The 21,524-nt window shown below is 43.6% G+C and overlaps 5 protein-coding genes across 11 annotated transcripts; 2 read left to right on the top strand and 3 right to left on the bottom strand.

Moving 5' to 3' along the window:
* Positions 1-3,483: 3,483 nt before the first annotated feature.
* On the bottom strand, positions 3,484-4,758 carry LOC138911726 (uncharacterized). 3 transcript variants are annotated; one of them, XM_070211112.1, is made up of 4 exons: positions 4,735-4,757; positions 4,277-4,667; positions 4,074-4,218; positions 3,484-4,017 (listed from the first exon to the last, which is right to left on the bottom strand). In XM_070211112.1, exons 2-3 carry the CDS (start codon positions 4,390-4,392, stop codon positions 4,083-4,085), a joined length of 252 nt encoding a protein of 83 aa, XP_070067213.1. In that variant the 5' UTR covers positions 4,393-4,667; positions 4,735-4,757; the 3' UTR covers positions 3,484-4,017; positions 4,074-4,082. The 3 variants fall into 3 exon arrangements, with proteins under 3 accessions (XP_070067213.1, XP_070067211.1, XP_070067212.1); XM_070211110.1 differs by having other exon boundaries at positions 4,074-4,667; positions 4,735-4,758; XM_070211111.1 differs by having other exon boundaries at positions 3,484-4,218.
* A 416-nt stretch (positions 4,759-5,174) lies between these two features.
* Positions 5,175-13,283, bottom strand: LOC138911728 (uncharacterized). Of its 3 annotated transcripts, XR_011417387.1 has the most exons (5): positions 12,898-13,283; positions 12,440-12,830; positions 12,237-12,381; positions 11,709-12,180; positions 5,175-5,244 (listed from the first exon to the last, which is right to left on the bottom strand). XR_011417387.1 is itself a non-coding variant. In XM_070211114.1 (3 exons), the coding sequence occupies exons 2-3, from the start codon at positions 12,553-12,555 to the stop codon at positions 12,246-12,248; spliced, it is 252 nt and encodes an 83-aa protein (XP_070067215.1). In that variant the 5' UTR covers positions 12,556-12,830; positions 12,898-13,283; the 3' UTR covers positions 12,212-12,245. The 3 variants fall into 3 exon arrangements, 1 of the variants encoding a protein (XP_070067215.1); XR_011417386.1 differs by having other exon boundaries at positions 12,237-12,830; XM_070211114.1 differs by lacking the exons at positions 5,175-5,244; positions 11,709-12,180 and having other exon boundaries at positions 12,212-12,381.
* On the top strand, positions 7,196-8,062 carry LOC138911723 (nuclear transcription factor Y subunit beta-like). Its single transcript, XM_070211106.1, has one exon. The coding sequence runs from the start codon at positions 7,196-7,198 to the stop codon at positions 8,060-8,062; it is 867 nt and encodes a 288-aa protein (XP_070067207.1).
* Positions 13,284-13,338: 55 nt separating the features above from the next.
* LOC138911727 (uncharacterized) lies at positions 13,339-21,447 on the bottom strand. Of its 3 annotated transcripts, XR_011417385.1 has the most exons (5): positions 21,061-21,446; positions 20,603-20,993; positions 20,400-20,544; positions 19,872-20,343; positions 13,340-13,407 (listed from the first exon to the last, which is right to left on the bottom strand). XR_011417385.1 is itself a non-coding variant. In XM_070211113.1 (3 exons), the coding sequence occupies exons 2-3, from the start codon at positions 20,716-20,718 to the stop codon at positions 20,409-20,411; spliced, it is 252 nt and encodes an 83-aa protein (XP_070067214.1). In that variant the 5' UTR covers positions 20,719-20,993; positions 21,061-21,446; the 3' UTR covers positions 20,381-20,408. The 3 variants fall into 3 exon arrangements, 1 of the variants encoding a protein (XP_070067214.1); XR_011417384.1 differs by having other exon boundaries at positions 13,339-13,407; positions 20,400-20,993; positions 21,061-21,447; XM_070211113.1 differs by lacking the exons at positions 13,340-13,407; positions 19,872-20,343 and having other exon boundaries at positions 20,381-20,544.
* Positions 15,359-16,225, top strand: LOC138911722 (nuclear transcription factor Y subunit beta-like). The gene has a single exon (XM_070211105.1). The coding sequence runs from the start codon at positions 15,359-15,361 to the stop codon at positions 16,223-16,225; it is 867 nt and encodes a 288-aa protein (XP_070067206.1).
* Positions 21,448-21,524: the final 77 nt, after the last annotated feature.

Below are 21,524 nucleotides of genomic sequence, written 5' to 3'. Positions count from 1 at the left end.
AGGATGCAAACGCGGGAAGGCGCTAATGGATAGCGTACACAAGAATAGGCGCTATAATATCCTAGCTACCGGCGGTGCCACTCACTATCCATATGACAGGCGGAAAATGCCGTCGGCAATTGACTTTGCCGTATATGGCGGACTACAAAATGCGCGACTAAGAACGTATACGACGACAGACTTAGATTCGGACCACTTGCCTGTTCATATTGAAATGGGCATAGAAGGGCTAAATGTTGCTAATATGATGAAAGGAAATCGTAAAATATTGCTGCCAGTGAATGCGAACATAAAAAAGTTCCAAGAGTACTTAAATCGACGCATATTGCTAAACATTGAGATAAGATCAGGCGCCGATATAGAGGACGCTGTTGACATCTTAAATAAGAATATATATGAGGCAGCAGCAGACTCAATACGAGAACAACGGCATGGGCAGGATAAACTGTACCGACGAACGAATAGCGGACAATATAGGCTTAATGGGCACTTACGAGGGCTGATAAAGATGAAGCAGGTATATAAAAGGCAATTAATGCTTTTGCGTTGTCCGAATGCAAGAAAAATGTATAGACAAGTACAAAATCGGCTAAAGAAAGAGCTATGTCTGTCAAAAGTGAATACTATGAATGAGTTATTGAAGCAGATTGATGTTCAGGATCGCTATAAAATGCAAAAATTATGGAGGCTAACAAATAATTTGAAAAGGCAGCCGCAACCAAATTGGCCGCTAAAGTTAGAGATAGCTAGTGGCAGTAGTTGTAGGAGAAACGGCAATATAACGTGGACACGAAGTAATGAGGAGAAGGCTGAAGCGTTTGCATGTCATTTGGAGAAACGCTTCACACCAAATCTGACAAATACACAGGTTGTGCGTAACCTGATTGCAGATGAGCTATTAGAGCTAAAGCGAAAAAAGCTGGAGCAATTCGAAGAGAATACAGATAATATGTCCGTTCTGCCATTTCGTCCGATAAGTGTTAGCGAGACTATGCTAGAGATAGATATGCTAGAGTTAAATAAGTCTCCTGGCATGGACAATATTGACAATAGGGTTATTAAATCGTTGCCTGAGAAGGCGGTTATATACTTAGTACTTATATTCAATTGTATATTGAGGTATGGGTTTTTTCCTAGGCAATGGAAATGTGCAGAGATCAGTATGATATTAAAGCCTGGTAAAAGTACAGGAGAGATATCGTCATATAGACCAATTAGTCTACTAGCAGGTTTCTCAAAATTGTTTGAGAAACTGCTGCTGAATAGGCTATTCGAATGCAAAGAGTTTGCAAATGCTATACCAAGCCACCAATTTGGGTTCAGAAAAGACCATGGTACCGAGCAGCAGCTGGCCCGTGTGACTCAATAAGCTAGTGGCAGTAGTTGTAGGAGAAACGGCAATATAACGTGGACACGAAGTAATGAGGAGAAGGCTGAAGCGTTTGCATGTCATTTGGAGAAACGCTTCACACCAAATCTGACAAATACACAGGTTGTGCGTAACCTGATTGCAGATGAGCTATTAGAGCTAAAGCGAAAAAAGCTGGAGCAATTCGAAGAGAATACAGATAATATGTCCGTTCTGCCATTTCGTCCGATAAGTGTTAGCGAGACTATGCTAGAGATAGATATGCTAGAGTTAAATAAGTCTCCTGGCATGGACAATATTGACAATAGGGTTATTAAATCGTTGCCTGAGAAGGCGGTTATATACTTAGTACTTATATTCAATTGTATATTGAGGTATGGGTTTTTTCCTAGGCAATGGAAATGTGCAGAGATCAGTATGATATTAAAGCCTGGTAAAAGTACAGGAGAGATATCGTCATATAGACCAATTAGTCTACTAGCAGGTTTCTCAAAATTGTTTGAGAAACTGCTGCTGAATAGGCTATTCGAATGCAAAGAGTTTGCAAATGCTATACCAAGCCACCAATTTGGGTTCAGAAAAGACCATGGTACCGAGCAGCAGCTGGCCCGTGTGACTCAATATATATTGAATGCTTACGAGAAGCGACAATATTGCTCGGCTGTATTTATTGATATCAGCGAAGCGTTTGACCGTGTATGGCACGCTGGGCTATTAGTAAAATTAATAAAATTGCTACCACTTGCACTGTACAACGTGCTGGAAAGCTACTTGGCTGAGCGAATATTTATTGTAAAATGCAACGACGGCATAAAGTCAAGGCCTGGAAAAGTGTGTGCAGGCGTACCCCAGGGCAGTGTGCTCGGGCCTATACTATATACAATATTTTCTTCAGACATGCCACTACCTAGACTTGTAATGAAAGAATATGCATCGTTCGAACCCAATAAGATGCAGCTGTCAACATATGCTGATGACACAATAGTTATGTGTGCATCCCAAAATATATTGGAGGCAGTGAATCTAAATGAAAAATACTTAATACATTTGATGCGTTGGGCAGAGAAATGGTGCATAAAGATAAATAGTAGCAAAACAGCGCATGTAATGTTTAGCATGCGGAGGCTGGATGCAACACTAGTAAGGCTGTGTCCAATGATAAATGGACAAACGATCGAAAATAACGGGCGGCACCGATACTTGGGCTTAGTATTGGATAGAAAACTGACACTGAATATACACATAACTCAGCTTTGCATAAGGCTGCGTGGAGTACACAAAAAGCTGGACTGGTTGCTGGGAAAAAATAGTAGGCTAGCTAGAAATTGCAAGGCTGTGGTATATAAGCAGCTGATCGCACCTATATGGCAATATGCGCTTCCTGTATGGGGAGCACTGGTATCAAATTCGCAAATAAAAAGGATAGAAACAATGCAGAATAAAATCTTGCGGGCATGCATGAATGCCAGTTGGTATACAAGGAATCAGACGTTGAGGGATACGTATGGGATAAAAAGCGTAGATGAAGTATATCAGTTGGCTAGCGATAGATTTGCGAAGTCACTAAGCTGTCATCCGAACATTGAAGCTCGGAAACTGATACTAGAGCCATTTATACCAGTGCGGCTACTAAGGCCCAGGTACACGGAGCAATTGGATAGATGCATGGCGCCACTACGGCAGCAGCAGTTAACACAGCAGAGAGAGGTAGCTGAGGAGAGGTTGCCAACGCTGCTGCAGCTAGAAGAAGATGAGCAAGAGGCTGAAAGGAGGGCCGCTATGCTTGCCGAGTGGGAACAGAGGCGAGCTATGGGGCCACCAAAACGCTTTGATGAATGCACAATAAACATGCTTCGTCGCAAACTTAAAGCGGGCACAATAACTCGCGAAAACTTAATGCTGCTAATCGACAACCAGCCACCACAGATACAATGGCTAATTCTACCTGAGCTGCAGCACGAAACACCTGCAGCGGCAGCATCAGGAACTAATACGGACGGCAGAGCCGGCCCCAGGGGCCATAATACAATCGGCTATAGATACCGATGAATTGCAACTAGAGCGGCTATGCGGCAGCAGCACTAACAATACAAATGCTACTAATACTAACAATGTAAACAATGATAATGATAGTGATTTTGATAATGATGAATTTGAATTGTTCTTGTCAACTTACCTGCAGAAGAAGGCTGAATTGAATCCCTCGTTGGTACACTCAGTACAGCCTGGCCCGCTCTCCATGCGGCGGCAAAATAACTTATATCCCTCGCTGGTCTATATAGTACAGCCTGGCCCGCTCTCCCTGCGGCGGCAAAACGATCTACATCCCTCGTTGCAGCCTGAGACTGAGCCCGGCCCGCTTTCTCCGCGGTGGCATAACTATGTCCATCCAACGATGCAGCAGCAACTGCAGCCTGATTCGCTTCCTGAGCGGCGGCAAAACAATACAAATTCCGAGCAGTTGCCACTGGATATGCCTGGGCTCATTGTGGAGCGCCTGGTTGACAGATGTCCAACGACGCAGCAGCTGATGGAGCCTGGCCCCCCTGAGAAGCTGGAAATGCAGCTGGTGCCTGTGCGGGGGCAGCCTGGGCCATCACGGCCGCCATCGATGACCGAGCATGATTTGCAGCAACGACAATCGACGCCTGTAAAGCGAAAGGTTGAGAATTTAATGCTGCCTGCAAAACGTAGATGCACTTACCAAATGGCGTCAATTCGGAGGCGACTGCAAGGGCCGCTCCAAGATGAGCTGCTGCCTGACAAGCGGCAGTGGCAGCAGCAGCGTATCGGCCAGGAGGCACTGGCTGTGGCTGGGCCATATCCGATGTTTTTCACAGCAGCCATACCTGAAAAACGAAAAAGGCAATTTAGACGGACTCCGCAATGTAGGAAAAAAGCACGTACCTGCCTCCCAGCACACGCGGAACTCGTGCGGGCGCCCCTGCAGACGGAGCTGCAATGGTCAATGGCCATGCTCCGGCCTCGAAGAAGTCCAAACTGGCCGACTGAGCGTGGCCCATATGGAATCCAAAATGCACACCATGCGCACGACACTTTTATATGCAGCGACTCCTGTCTGCATAGTGGTGTCCATAAGAAGCGGCAGCACAATCCAATAAGCCAGCGGAGGCGTCGTCGGATGCGGTCAAATGCCCATGCGAGGCTTATTGCGCATCAGCAAATGAATGCGTCGGCGCCTGTGTGGCGGCCTGTACATGGCTGGCGGCGCCTGGCGCATAGAAAAGCGCGACCTCTGAGCGCAATTATCAAATCTGATAGCAATTTCGACATAAATCTGTAAAAAGAAATATTTATAATTAGTTATATGTTAAGAAATTAATTTTTGCAAAAATGCGACTTACCTCTGTTAAAAAGTTTTCGATTTCCACGTTGCGACGGGAAAAAAAAAAAAAATGTATATGCAGAGCACATGTAGTCAAATCTAACTGTATATTGCGTAGCGTTGCCACCTATGCAGTGTTGCCACACTGACAGTTTTAAGTTGTTAAAGCAATTTAGTATTATTAGGGAATTAGTACTTTTAGTCTTTTAGTATTTTAGTATAAGTATTTATTGTATTTAGTACGTAAGTTCAATACAGACACATTCTATGTGTCTAACAACATGTTTATAGAGTTAGGATACAATGTTGCCAAATAATGTTCTTATATGTTGCTAAAGTGAAAGTAATGGAAAAGAATAAAACAAGTCACGGAGGAATTTCATTCCACTGCTGACATATATTGTGCTCGGATGCACTCAACTAAAAAATAAAAAACTAACTAAAAAAAAATTAACTTAAAACTTAAATTAAAAAAAAAAAAACTCAACTTAAAAAACCGAAAGGCTTGATTGCGCTCGGACGCACTCATCTATTTAAAACAAAAAAAAAAAAAAAAATAAATAAAATAAAATAAAATAAATAAATAAAAAGTCAATTAAACCAAAACCAAACCAAAAAGAAATTAAAATCAAATAAAGACATTGCGCTCGTACAGTGCAAGTGCAATTTATGTGGCACACAAACACACATACTCGGCATATAAAATATATATTGTGCGCATATAAAATGGAAATGCGCTATCGAATCAACTAGTAAATATGGAACACAATGCAAATAAAAGTGGAAAGCCCTCTGAGGAGTGGCTAAATAGAGATCCTGGGATTGTGCAGGTGCAATCTGAGGATATAAATCGTGTGCATAATGAGGCCAAACGTCTTGGTTATGTGCCGGCAAATATGGCAGCCGCTGGCGTCACTAATACAAGTGCAGGTGAAAATGTGAAGCGCACAACAGAGAGAAGTGAAATACAGGGTGATATTTCTGATGAGACTATCTTAACTTGCGAAAGTGCTACCTCAGCATTCTCTGAGACGGCGCTTTCTCATATGTTCTGTGATAGCGATGAGGACACTAACTGGACAAATGCTATAGTTGGAATTGAGAGAAGAGCGGTGGGAGCAGCAACAACAACTACAGGATCTACTTGCCAGCAAGTGCAACAACAGCAACAGACGCCAATTCTCGCGGCAGAAGTGCCGCTAAATGATCCGCCATTTCTGCCTGAGTCAACAGGGGCAGCAACTACAACAAGTACAAGAACAACCACTAGCGCAAATGTCATAGCTAACCTAGAAGGTGACGCGCAAAAATTGGCGCCAACGCTAAGTGAATGTGCAACAGGAACAACAAGTGGTCGCTTGCGTGATGCTGCTAAGGTGACAATGGCGGCAAAAATAAATGGCGCTAAGCGTAGAGTGACTATGCCAATGAAGCAGCAGCGTAAAGTAATGCGCGCTGCTAGCTCTCTTGGCCCTAATAATTTGCAAAATGCAATGCAATCTAACTTGCAGCCTATTGTTAGATTATACAATATTGCAAGACCAAAAAATAATTTAGCCAAAAATGCCATGCCCGGTGGGGAGGAAGGCAACATGAACATGGACATTGATGCCAACACCAGTAGTGATGGATATTCGGAGGTAATTATTTCGGATGATGAAGCAACAGAGCAGCAAATAGGCGGCAAGCAGGTAGCTAGTGAAGTTCAGGAAGCGCAACCGCAGTTAGGTCAAAGTATTAAAATTCCAACACTTTTTGTGCCCAATGTAAAAGAAATCCAGCCACTAATGGAGAAATTAAATAACGCACAGGGCGTCAATAAATTTACAACAAAATGTACCCAGGGTGACGGGATTAGAGTACAATGTAAAGATGTCAGCACATATAACGCCATATTGGGCTTATTAAATACAGAAAATATACCTATGCACACACACCAGCCGAGAAGTGAGCGTGGCTACAGGGTTATATTAAAACATTTGCACAGTTCGACTCCATGCGACTGGTTGCGTACCCAATTGGGAGAATTGGGTTATGTTGTCAGATACGTTAACGTCATGAAGCATCGATTTAGTGGCAAGCCATTGAACATATTTGAAATAGAGATTGAGCCAAGAGTGGATGGTGGTCATACAAAAATATGTAAATTAAACGAATTAGGTAATCAGCATGTCGCTGTGGAAAGACAACATAAAAGTGCTGACCCAGTACAGTGTCATAGGTGTCAGGCATTTGGTCACAGCAAAAACTATTGCCGTCGGCCATTTGTCTGCCTTAAATGTGCCGGTGAGCACCCAACAACAATGTGTGCCAAGGATAGGGACACAATTGCTAAATGCGCCAACTGTGGAGAGGGGCACATTGCCAGTTACAAAGGATGCGCTGTATTCAAACATGCGCAAAGTTTAATAAACATAAATCGTATTCGTGGCCGGCAACAAAAAAAGCAGCAACAGCAGCAGCAACGAAATACAGTCAATATGCTCGTACAGCAGCAGCAGCAACAGCAACAACAACAACGGCAACAAGTAGTAAATCAGCAACAACAGCAATGCAACGATGATAACACACAGCGACAACGAAACGTACAACAGCAACGGCTGCCGAACAATATGCAAGTCAACGGTACGGTGCAACAAAAGCCTCCAAAGCAGCAGCAACGTCAGCCGGAGTCTCCAATACGGCAGCAGGCGTCTCAGCAGAGATCAAACCCGAATACAAATCCAAACACAAAAAGTATGACATACAGCCAAGTAGCCCGTGGTGTTGGTGGTGTTAAAATCCGTAATCCTGCATCAAGGCATCTTGAAAAGCTACAGGAGCAGCTTCGTATGGAGCAGCAGCAAAAACGGCAGCAACAACAACATCCGTGGCAGCAACAGGAACACTATCGCCAAATCCAGCAGCGCCATCAAGAGCAGCGCCATCCTCAGCAGCAGCAGCGCAACCAAAACCAGCAGCAGCGTATCCAAAACCAACAGCAGCGCTTCCCAAGTCAACAAACCCAACAACAACAACAACAGCCCACGCGAATTGTACAGGTGCCAACACACAACGAGCAATCACAACAACAGCAGCAACACCAAACTCCGCAGATTGATTGTCCGCTTATGAGAGCGTTGGAGCGGAACGCCAATATCGTCGAGGAGATGGGTAAAAAGATTGATAATTTACTAAATGTATTATTTAAATTTGTCGCCAATACGTTTAAAAATGCCCAACCATTACATATGCCCATGCCTATACAGAATAGTACCATTGTAGAAAATAGACCTATTGATAGCGATTGTCAAATGGCAGGCAGCCACACTATGTATGAAGCCAATGACACGAATAATAATGAATAATCTGAATAGTAGCCCTAATAATTTGAATACAACTTCTACCACTAATAGCAACTTAGATGCATATAGCGGCAATCAGGTAGGCAGCCCCTTTAGGATTGCCTACTGGAATGCTGCAGGGGTGGGGAATAAGTTACTAGAATTAGAACTGTTTATCCAACGCCACAAAATTGATATAATGATGATAATAGAGACTCGTATTAATACTAGCGCAAATACAATTATTAGCTCGAATGCTTTGAAGATTAATGGGTACCTCACATACTTTGCTACCCATCCAGATAACTACAAAAGTGGAGGTGTAGCAATCTTAGTTAAAAATGATATTAAGCATATCGCTTTGCAGCCAATATCGGAAAATTTTATGCAGTGTGCTCCAATTGCCTTGATGAGTAGCGAGAGGAATAAAAATAGAATAATAATTGCAGCTATATACTGCCCACCACAGCCTAAATGGTCTTCAGAGCAATTTAGCAGGCTATTCAAACACATAGACGATGGATGCAATGGCTCATCTGGCTTTATGCTATGTGGGGATTGGAACGCTAAGCATACCTGGTGGGGCAATATACGAGGATGCAAACGCGGGAAGGCGCTAATGGATAGCGTACACAAGAATAGGCGCTATAATATCCTAGCTACCGGCGGTGCCACTCACTATCCATATGACAGGCGGAAAATGCCGTCGGCAATTGACTTTGCCGTATATGGCGGACTACAAAATGCGCGACTAAGAACGTATACGACGACAGACTTAGATTCGGACCACTTGCCTGTTCATATTGAAATGGGCATAGAAGGGCTAAATGTTGCTAATATGATGAAAGGAAATCGTAAAATATTGCTGCCAGTGAATGCGAACATAAAAAAGTTCCAAGAGTACTTAAATCGACGCATATTGCTAAACATTGAGATAAGATCAGGCGCCGATATAGAGGACGCTGTTGACATCTTAAATAAGAATATATATGAGGCAGCAGCAGACTCAATACGAGAACAACGGCATGGGCAGGATAAACTGTACCGACGAACGAATAGCGGACAATATAGGCTTAATGGGCACTTACGAGGGCTGATAAAGATGAAGCAGGTATATAAAAGGCAATTAATGCTTTTGCGTTGTCCGAATGCAAGAAAAATGTATAGACAAGTACAAAATCGGCTAAAGAAAGAGCTATGTCTGTCAAAAGTGAATACTATGAATGAGTTATTGAAGCAGATTGATGTTCAGGATCGCTATAAAATGCAAAAATTATGGAGGCTAACAAATAATTTGAAAAGGCAGCCGCAACCAAATTGGCCGCTAAAGTTAGAGATAGCTAGTGGCAGTAGTTGTAGGAGAAACGGCAATATAACGTGGACACGAAGTAATGAGGAGAAGGCTGAAGCGTTTGCATGTCATTTGGAGAAACGCTTCACACCAAATCTGACAAATACACAGGTTGTGCGTAACCTGATTGCAGATGAGCTATTAGAGCTAAAGCGAAAAAAGCTGGAGCAATTCGAAGAGAATACAGATAATATGTCCGTTCTGCCATTTCGTCCGATAAGTGTTAGCGAGACTATGCTAGAGATAGATATGCTAGAGTTAAATAAGTCTCCTGGCATGGACAATATTGACAATAGGGTTATTAAATCGTTGCCTGAGAAGGCGGTTATATACTTAGTACTTATATTCAATTGTATATTGAGGTATGGGTTTTTTCCTAGGCAATGGAAATGTGCAGAGATCAGTATGATATTAAAGCCTGGTAAAAGTACAGGAGAGATATCGTCATATAGACCAATTAGTCTACTAGCAGGTTTCTCAAAATTGTTTGAGAAACTGCTGCTGAATAGGCTATTCGAATGCAAAGAGTTTGCAAATGCTATACCAAGCCACCAATTTGGGTTCAGAAAAGACCATGGTACCGAGCAGCAGCTGGCCCGTGTGACTCAATATATATTGAATGCTTACGAGAAGCGACAATATTGCTCGGCTGTATTTATTGATATCAGCGAAGCGTTTGACCGTGTATGGCACGCTGGGCTATTAGTAAAATTAATAAAATTGCTACCACTTGCACTGTACAACGTGCTGGAAAGCTACTTGGCTGAGCGAATATTTATTGTAAAATGCAACGACGGCATAAAGTCAAGGCCTGGAAAAGTGTGTGCAGGCGTACCCCAGGGCAGTGTGCTCGGGCCTATACTATATACAATATTTTCTTCAGACATGCCACTACCTAGACTTGTAATGAAAGAATATGCATCGTTCGAACCCAATAAGATGCAGCTGTCAACATATGCTGATGACACAATAGTTATGTGTGCATCCCAAAATATATTGGAGGCAGTGAATCTAAATGAAAAATACTTAATACATTTGATGCGTTGGGCAGAGAAATGGTGCATAAAGATAAATAGTAGCAAAACAGCGCATGTAATGTTTAGCACGCGGAGGCTGGATGCAACACTAGTAAGGCTGTGTCCAATGATAAATGGACAAACGATCGAAAATAACGGGCGGCACCGATACTTGGGCTTAGTATTGGATAGAAAACTGACACTGAATATACACATAACTCAGCTTTGCATAAGGCTGCGTGGAGTACACAAAAAGCTGGACTGGTTGCTGGGAAAAAATAGTAGGCTAGCTAGAAATTGCAAGGCTGTGGTATATAAGCAGCTGATCGCACCTATATGGCAATATGCGCTTCCTGTATGGGGAGCACTGGTATCAAATTCGCAAATAAAAAGGATAGAAACAATGCAGAATAAAATCTTGCGGGCATGCATGAATGCCAGTTGGTATACAAGGAATCAGACGTTGAGGGATACGTATGGGATAAAAAGCGTAGATGAAGTATATCAGTTGGCTAGCGATAGATTTGCGAAGTCACTAAGCTGTCATCCGAACATTGAAGCTCGGAAACTGATACTAGAGCCATTTATACCAGTGCGGCTACTAAGGCCCAGGTACACGGAGCAATTGGATAGATGCATGGCGCCACTACGGCAGCAGCAGTTAACACAGCAGAGAGAGGTAGCTGAGGAGAGGTTGCCAACGCTGCTGCAGCTAGAAGAAGATGAGCAAGAGGCTGAAAGGAGGGCCGCTATGCTTGCCGAGTGGGAACAGAGGCGAGCTATGGGGCCACCAAAACGCTTTGATGAATGCACAATAAACATGCTTCGTCGCAAACTTAAAGCGGGCACAATAACTCGCGAAAACTTAATGCTGCTAATCGACAACCAGCCACCACAGATACAATGGCTAATTCTACCTGAGCTGCAGCACGAACACCTGCAGCGGCAGCATCAGGAACTAATACGGACGGCAGAGCCGGCCCCAGGGGCCATAATACAATCGGCTATAGATACCGATGAATTGCAACTAGAGCGCAGCCTTGATATGTTGGAGCAGGCACTGGGACAGGAGATGGATGAAGCGCTCATTATTGCAGGAAATAATATTCAAATTGAAATGCAGCAGCGGCTCGCAGACAATGAGTCAGTGCAGCTGAATACAAATGAGCTGCAAATGCAGCATGGCCAACGGCTATGCGGCAGCAGCACTAACAATACAAATGCTACTAATACTAACAATGTAAACAATGATAATGATAGTGATTTTGATAATGATGAATTTGAATTGTTCTTGTCAACTTACCTGCAGAAGAAGGCTGAATTGAATCCCTCGTTGGTACACTCAGTACAGCCTGGCCCGCTCTCCATGCGGCGGCAAAATAACTTATATCCCTCGCTGGTCTATATAGTACAGCCTGGCCCGCTCTCCCTGCGGCGGCAAAACGATCTACATCCCTCGTTGCAGCCTGAGACTGAGCCCGGCCCGCTTTCTCCGCGGTGGCATAACTATGTCCATCCAACGATGCAGCAGCAACTGCAGCCTGATTCGCTTCCTGAGCGGCGGCAAAACAATACAAATTCCGAGCAGTTGCCACTGGATATGCCTGGGCTCATTGTGGAGCGCCTGGTTGACAGATGTCCAACGACGCAGCAGCTGATGGAGCCTGGCCCCCCTGAGAAGCTGGAAATGCAGCTGGTGCCTGTGCGGGGGCAGCCTGGGCCATCACGGCCGCCATCGATGACCGAGCATGATTTGCAGCAACGACAATCGACGCCTGTAAAGCGAAAGGTTGAGAATTTAATGCTGCCTGCAAAACGTAGATGCACTTACCAAATGGCGTCAATTCGGAGGCGACTGCAAGGGCCGCTCCAAGATGAGCTGCTGCCTGACAAGCGGCAGTGGCAGCAGCAGCGTATCGGCCAGGAGGCACTGGCTGTGGCTGGGCCATATCCGATGTTTTTCACAGCAGCCATACCTGAAAAACGAAAAAGGCAATTTAGACGGACTCCGCAATGTAGGAAAAAAGCACGTACCTGCCTCCCAGCACACGCGGAACTCGTGCGGGCGCCCCTGCAGACGGAGCTGCAATGGTCAATGGCCATGCTCCGGCCTCGAAGAAGTCCAAACTGGCCGACTGAGCGTGGCCCATATGGAATCCAAAATGCACACCATGCGCACGACACTTTTATATGCAGCGACTCCTGTCTGCATAGTGGTGTCCATAAGAAGCGGCAGCACAATCCAATAAGCCAGCGGAGGCGTCGTCGGATGCGGTCAAATGCCCATGCGAGGCTTATTGCGCATCAGCAAATGAATGCGTCGGCGCCTGTGTGGCGGCCTGTACATGGCTGGCGGCGCCTGGCGCATAGAAAAGCGCGACCTCTGAGCGCAATTATCAAATCTGATAGCAATTTCGACATAAATCTGTAAAAAGAAATATTTATAATTAGTTATATGTTAAGAAATTAATTTTTGCAAAAATGCGACTTACCTCTGTTAAAAAGTTTTCGATTTCCACGTTGCGACGGGAAAAAAAAAAAAAATGTATATGCAGAGCACATGTAGTCAAATCTAACTGTATATTGCGTAGCGTTGCCACCTATGCAGTGTTGCCACACTGACAGTTTTAAGTTGTTAAAGCAATTTAGTATTATTAGGGAATTAGTACTTTTAGTCTTTTAGTATTTTAGTATAAGTATTTATTGTATTTAGTACGTAAGTTCAATACAGACACATTCTATGTGTCTAACAACATGTTTATAGAGTTAGGATACAATGTTGCCAAATAATGTTCTTATATGTTGCTAAAGTGAAAGTAATGGAAAAGAATAAAACAAGTCACGGAGGAATTTCATTCCACTGCTGACATATATTGTGCTCGGATGCACTCAACTAAAAAATAAAAAACTAACTAAAAAAAAATTAACTTAAAACTTAAATTAAAAAAAAAAAAACTCAACTTAAAAAACCGAAAGGCTTGATTGCGCTCGGACGCACTCATCTATTTAAAACAAAAAAAAAAAAAAAAATAAATAAAATAAAATAAAATAAATAAATAAAAAGTCAATTAAACCAAAACCAAACCAAAAAGAAATTAAAATCAAATAAAGACATTGCGCTCGTACAGTGCAAGTGCAATTTATGTGGCACACAAACACACATACTCGGCATATAAAATATATATTGTGCGCATATAAAATGGAAATGCGCTATCGAATCAACTAGTAAATATGGAACACAATGCAAATAAAAGTGGAAAGCCCTCTGAGGAGTGGCTAAATAGAGATCCTGGGATTGTGCAGGTGCAATCTGAGGATATAAATCGTGTGCATAATGAGGCCAAACGTCTTGGTTATGTGCCGGCAAATATGGCAGCCGCTGGCGTCACTAATACAAGTGCAGGTGAAAATGTGAAGCGCACAACAGAGAGAAGTGAAATACAGGGTGATATTTCTGATGAGACTATCTTAACTTGCGAAAGTGCTACCTCAGCATTCTCTGAGACGGCGCTTTCTCATATGTTCTGTGATAGCGATGAGGACACTAACTGGACAAATGCTATAGTTGGAATTGAGAGAAGAGCGGTGGGAGCAGCAACAACAACTACAGGATCTACTTGCCAGCAAGTGCAACAACAGCAACAGACGCCAATTCTCGCGGCAGAAGTGCCGCTAAATGATCCGCCATTTCTGCCTGAGTCAACAGGGGCAGCAACTACAACAAGTACAAGAACAACCACTAGCGCAAATGTCATAGCTAACCTAGAAGGTGACGCGCAAAAATTGGCGCCAACGCTAAGTGAATGTGCAACAGGAACAACAAGTGGTCGCTTGCGTGATGCTGCTAAGGTGACAATGGCGGCAAAAATAAATGGCGCTAAGCGTAGAGTGACTATGCCAATGAAGCAGCAGCGTAAAGTAATGCGCGCTGCTAGCTCTCTTGGCCCTAATAATTTGCAAAATGCAATGCAATCTAACTTGCAGCCTATTGTTAGATTATACAATATTGCAAGACCAAAAAATAATTTAGCCAAAAATGCCATGCCCGGTGGGGAGGAAGGCAACATGAACATGGACATTGATGCCAACACCAGTAGTGATGGATATTCGGAGGTAATTATTTCGGATGATGAAGCAACAGAGCAGCAAATAGGCGGCAAGCAGGTAGCTAGTGAAGTTCAGGAAGCGCAACCGCAGTTAGGTCAAAGTATTAAAATTCCAACACTTTTTGTGCCCAATGTAAAAGAAATCCAGCCACTAATGGAGAAATTAAATAACGCACAGGGCGTCAATAAATTTACAACAAAATGTACCCAGGGTGACGGGATTAGAGTACAATGTAAAGATGTCAGCACATATAACGCCATATTGGGCTTATTAAATACAGAAAATATACCTATGCACACACACCAGCCGAGAAGTGAGCGTGGCTACAGGGTTATATTAAAACATTTGCACAGTTCGACTCCATGCGACTGGTTGCGTACCCAATTGGGAGAATTGGGTTATGTTGTCAGATACGTTAACGTCATGAAGCATCGATTTAGTGGCAAGCCATTGAACATATTTGAAATAGAGATTGAGCCAAGAGTGGATGGTGGTCATACAAAAATATGTAAATTAAACGAATTAGGTAATCAGCATGTCGCTGTGGAAAGACAACATAAAAGTGCTGACCCAGTACAGTGTCATAGGTGTCAGGCATTTGGTCACAGCAAAAACTATTGCCGTCGGCCATTTGTCTGCCTTAAATGTGCCGGTGAGCACCCAACAACAATGTGTGCCAAGGATAGGGACACAATTGCTAAATGCGCCAACTGTGGAGAGGGGCACATTGCCAGTTACAAAGGATGCGCTGTATTCAAACATGCGCAAAGTTTAATAAACATAAATCGTATTCGTGGCCGGCAACAAAAAAAGCAGCAACAGCAGCAGCAACGAAATACAGTCAATATGCTCGTACAGCAGCAGCAGCAACAGCAACAACAACAACGGCAACAAGTAGTAAATCAGCAACAACAGCAATGCAACGATGATAACACACAGCGACAACGAAACGTACAACAGCAACGGCTGCCGAACAATATGCAAGTCAACGGTACGGTGCAACAAAAGCCTCCAAAGCAGCAGCAACGTCAGCCGGAGTCTCCAATACGGCAGCAGGCGTCTCAGCAGAGATCAAACCCGAATACAAATCCAAACACAAAAAGTATGACATACAGCCAAGTAGCCCGTGGTGTTGGTGGTGTTAAAATCCGTAATCCTGCATCAAGGCATCTTGAAAAGCTACAGGAGCAGCTTCGTATGGAGCAGCAGCAAAAACGGCAGCAACAACAACATCCGTGGCAGCAACAGGAACACTATCGCCAAATCCAGCAGCGCCATCAAGAGCAGCGCCATCCTCAGCAGCAGCAGCGCAACCAAAACCAGCAGCAGCGTATCCAAAACCAACAGCAGCGCTTCCCAAGTCAACAAACCCAACAACAACAACAACAGCCCACGCGAATTGTACAGGTGCCAACACACAACGAGCAATCACAACAACAGCAGCAACACCAAACTCCGCAGATTGATTGTCCGCTTATGAGAGCGTTGGAGCGGAACGCCAATATCGTCGAGGAGATGGGTAAAAAGATTGATAATTTACTAAATGTATTATTTAAATTTGTCGCCAATACGTTTAAAAATGCCCAACCATTACATATGCCCATGCCTATACAGAATAGTACCATTGTAGAAAATAGACCTATTGATAGCGATTGTCAAATGGCAGGCAGCCACACTATGTATGAAGCCAATGACACGAATAATAATGAATAATCTGAATAGTAGCCCTAATAATTTGAATACAACTTCTACCACTAATAGCAACTTAGATGCATATAGCGGCAATCAGGTAGGCAGCCCCTTTAGGATTGCCTACTGGAATGCTGCAGGGGTGGGGAATAAGTTACTAGAATTAGAACTGTTTATCCAACGCCACAAAATTGATATAATGATGATAATAGAGACTCGTATTAATACTAGCGCAAATACAATTATTAGCTCGAATGCTTTGAAGATTAATGGGTACCTCACATACTTTGCTACCCATCCAGATAACTACAAAAGTGGAGGTGTAGCAATCTTAGTTAAAAATGATATTAAGCATATCGCTTTGCAGCCAATATCGGAAAATTTTATGCAGTGTGCTCCAATTGCCTTGATGAGTAGCGAGAGGAATAAAAATAGAATAATAATTGCAGCTATATACTGCCCACCACAGCCTAAATGGTCTTCAGAGCAATTTAGCAGGCTATTCAAACACATAGACGATGGATGCAATGGCTCATCTGGCTTTATGCTATGTGGGGATTGGAACGCTAAGCATACCTGGTGGGGCAATATACGAGGATGCAAACGCGGGAAGGCGCTAATGGATAGCGTACACAAGAATAGGCGCTATAATATCCTAGCTACCGGCGGTGCCACTCACTATCCATATGACAGGCGGAAAATGCCGTCGGCAATTGACTTTGCCGTATATGGCGGACTACAAAATGCGCGACTAAGAACGTATACGACGACAGACTTAGATTCGGACCACTTGCCTGTTCATATTGAAATGGGCATAGAAGGGCTAAATGTTGCTAATATGATGAAAGGAAATCGTAAAATATTGCTGCCAGTGAATGCGAACATAAAAAAGTTCCAAGAGTACTTAAATCGACGCATATTGCTAAACATTGAGATAAGATCAGGCGCCGATATAGAGGACGCTGTTGACATCTTAAATAAGAATATATATGAGGCAGCAGCAGACTCAATACGAGAACAACGGCATGGGCAGGATAAACTGTACCGACGAACGAATAGCGGACAATATAGGCTTAATGGGCACTTACGAGGGCTGATAAAGATGAAGCAGGTATATAAAAGGCAATTAATGCTTTTGCGTTGTCCGAATGCAAGAAAAATGTATAGACAAGTACAAAATCGGCTAAAGAAAGAGCTATGTCTGTCAAAAGTGAATACTATGAATGAGTTATTGAAGCAGATTGATGTTCAGGATCGCTATAAAATGCAAAAATTATGGAGGCTAACAAATAATTTGAAAAGGCAGCCGCAACCAAATTGGCCGCTAAAGTTAGAGATAGCTAGTGGCAGTAGTTGTAGGAGAAACGGCAATATAACGTGGACACGAAGTAATGAGGAGAAGGCTGAAGCGTTTGCATGTCATTTGGAGAAACGCTTCACACCAAATCTGACAAATACACAGGTTGTGCGTAACCTGATTGCAGATGAGCTATTAGAGCTAAAGCGAAAAAAGCTGGAGCAATTCGAAGAGAATACAGATAATATGTCCGTTCTGCCATTTCGTCCGATAAGTGTTAGCGAGACTATGCTAGAGATAGATATGCTAGAGTTAAATAAGTCTCCTGGCATGGACAATATTGACAATAGGGTTATTAAATCGTTGCCTGAGAAGGCGGTTATATACTTAGTACTTATATTCAATTGTATATTGAGGTATGGGTTTTTTCCTAGGCAATGGAAATGTGCAGAGATCAGTATGATATTAAAGCCTGGTAAAAGTACAGGAGAGATATCGTCATATAGACCAATTAGTCTACTAGCAGGTTTCTCAAAATTGTTTGAGAAACTGCTGCTGAATAGGCTATTCGAATGCAAAGAGTTTGCAAATGCTATACCAAGCCACCAATTTGGGTTCAGAAAAGACCATGGTACCGAGCAGCAGCTGGCCCGTGTGACTCAATATATATTGAATGCTTACGAGAAGCGACAATATTGCTCGGCTGTATTTATTGATATCAGCGAAGCGTTTGACCGTGTATGGCACGCTGGGCTATTAGTAAAATTAATAAAATTGCTACCACTTGCACTGTACAACGTGCTGGAAAGCTACTTGGCTGAGCGAATATTTATTGTAAAATGCAACGACGGCATAAAGTCAAGGCCTGGAAAAGTGTGTGCAGGCGTACCCCAGGGCAGTGTGCTCGGGCCTATACTATATACAATATTTTCTTCAGACATGCCACTACCTAGACTTGTAATGAAAGAATATGCATCGTTCGAACCCAATAAGATGCAGCTATCAACATATGCTGATGACACAATAGTTATGTGTGCATCCCAAAATATATTGGAGGCAGTGAATCTAAATGAAAAATACTTAATACATTTGATGCGTTGGGCAGAGAAATGGTGCATAAAGATAAATAGTAGCAAAACAGCGCATGTAATGTTTAGCACGCGGAGGCTGGATGCAACACTAGTAAGGCTGTGTCCAATGATAAATGGACAAACGATCGAAAATAACGGGCGGCACCGATACTTGGGCTTAGTATTGGATAGAAAACTGACACTGAATATACACATAACTCAGCTTTGCATAAGGCTGCGTGGAGTACACAAAAAGCTGGACTGGTTGCTGGGAAAAAATAGTAGGCTAGCTAGAAATTGCAAGGCTGTGGTATATAAGCAGCTGATCGCACCTATATGGCAATATGCGCTTCCTGTATGGGGAGCACTGGTATCAAATTCGCAAATAAAAAGGATAGAAACAATGCAGAATAAAATCTTGCGGGCATGCATGAATGCCAGTTGGTATACAAGGAATCAGACGTTGAGGGATACGTATGGGATAAAAAGCGTAGATGAAGTATATCAGTTGGCTAGCGATAGATTTGCGAAGTCACTAAGCTGTCATCCGAACATTGAAGCTCGGAAACTGATACTAGAGCCATTTATACCAGTGCGGCTACTAAGGCCCAGGTACACGGAGCAATTGGATAGATGCATGGCGCCACTACGGCAGCAGCAGTTAACACAGCAGAGAGAGGTAGCTGAGGAGAGGTTGCCAACGCTGCTGCAGCTAGAAGAAGATGAGCAAGAGGCTGAAAGGAGGGCCGCTATGCTTGCCGAGTGGGAACAGAGGCGAGCTATGGGGCCACCAAAACGCTTTGATGAATGCACAATAAACATGCTTCGTCGCAAACTTAAAGCGGGCACAATAACTCGCGAAAACTTAATGCTGCTAATCGACAACCAGCCACCACAGATACAATGGCTAATTCTACCTGAGCTGCAGCACGAACACCTGCAGCGGCAGCATCAGGAACTAATACGGACGGCAGAGCCGGCCCCAGGGGCCATAATACAATCGGCTATAGATACCGATGAATTGCAACTAGAGCGCAGCCTTGATATGTTGGAGCAGGCACTGGGACAGGAGATGGATGAAGCGCTCATTATTGCAGGAAATAATATTCATATTGAAATGCAGCAGCGGCTCGCAGACAATGAGTCAGTGCAGCTGAATACAAATGAGCTGCAAATGCAGCATGGCCAACGGCTATGCGGCAGCAGCACTAACAATACAAATGCTACTAATACTAACAATGTAAACAATGATAATGATAGTGATTTTGATAATGATGAATTTGAATTGTTCTTGTCAACTTACCTGCAGAAGAAGGCTGAATTGAATCCCTCGTTGGTACACTCAGTACAGCCTGGCCCGCTCTCCATGCGGCGGCAAAATAACTTATATCCCTCGCTGGTCTATATAGTACAGCCTGGCCCGCTCTCCCTGCGGCGGCAAAACGATCTACATCCCTCGTTGCAGCCTGAGACTGAGCCCGGCCCGCTTTCTCCGCGGTGGCATAACTATGTCCATCCAACGATGCAGCAGCAACTGCAGCCTGATTCGCTTCCTGAGCGGCGGCAAAACAATACAAATTCCGTGCAGTTGCCACTGGATTTGCCTGGGCTCATTGTGGAGCGCCTGGTTGACAGATGTCCAACGACGCAGCAGCTGATGGAGCCTGGCCCCCCTGAGAAGCTGGAAATGCAGCTGGTGCCTGTGCGGGGGCAGCCTGGGCCATCACGGCCGCCATCGATGACCGAGCATGATTTGCAGCAACGACAATCGACGCCTGTAAAGCGAAAGGTTGAGAATTTAATGCTGCCTGCAAAACGTAGATGCACTTACCAAATGGCGTCAATTCGGAGGCGACTGCAAGGGCCGCTCCAAGATGAGCTGCTGCCTGACAAGCGGCAGTGGCAGCAGCAGCGTATCGGCCAGGAGGCACTGGCTGTGGCTGGGCCATATCCGATGTTTTTCACAGCAGCCATACCTGAAAAACGAAAAAGGCAATTTAGACGGACTCCGCAATGTAGGAAAAAAGCACGTACCTGCCTCCCAGCACACGCGGAACTCGTGCGGGCGCCCCTGCAGACGGAGCTGCAATGGTCAATGGCCATGCTCCGGCCTCGAAGAAGTCCAAACTGGCCGACTGAGCGTGGCCCATATGGAATCCAAAATGCACACCATGTGCACGACACTTTTATATGCAGCGACTCCTGTCTGCATAGTGGTGTCCATAAGAAGCGGCAGCACAATCCAATAAGCCAGCGGAGGCGTCGTCGGATGCGGTCAAATGCCCATGCGAGGCTTATTGCGCATCAGCAAATGAATGCGTCGGCGCCTGTGTGGCGGCCTGTACATGGCTGGCGGCGCCTGGCGCATAGAAAAGCGCGACCTCTGAGCGCAATTATCAAATCTGATAGCAATTTCGACATAAATCTGTAAAAAGAAATATTTATAATTAGTTATATGTTAAGAAATTAATTTTTGCAAAAATGCGACTTACCTCTGTTAAAAAGTTTTCGATTTCCACGTTGCGACGGGGAAAAAAATGTATATGCAGAGCACATGTAGTCAAATCTAACTGTATATTGCGTAGCGTTGCCACCTATGCAGTGTTGCCACACTGACAGTTTTAAGTTGTTAAAGCAATTTAGTATTATTAGGGAATTAGTACTTTTAGTCTTTTAGTATTTTAGTATAAGTATTTATTGTATTTAGTACGTAAGTTCAATACAGACACATTCTATGTGTCTAACAACATGTTTATAGAGTTAGGATACAATGTTGCCAAATAATGTTCTTATATGTTGCTAAAGTGAAAGTAATGGAAAAGAATAAAACAAGTCACGGAGGAATTTCATTCCACTGCTGACATATATTGTGCTCGGAAAAAAAAAAAGTGCTCGGAAAAAAAAAAAAAAAAAAAAAAAAACTTAAATTAACTTAAATAAATAAAAAAAAACCGAA

Source organism: Drosophila virilis, unplaced genomic scaffold (assembly GCF_030788295.1).
Source record: "Drosophila virilis strain 15010-1051.87 unplaced genomic scaffold, Dvir_AGI_RSII-ME tig00002291, whole genome shotgun sequence".
Classification (NCBI taxonomy): domain Eukaryota; kingdom Metazoa; phylum Arthropoda; class Insecta; order Diptera; family Drosophilidae; genus Drosophila; species Drosophila virilis.
The sequence above is the reverse complement of the archived record's forward strand: the minus strand, read 5'-3'. Positions and strand labels throughout refer to the sequence as shown.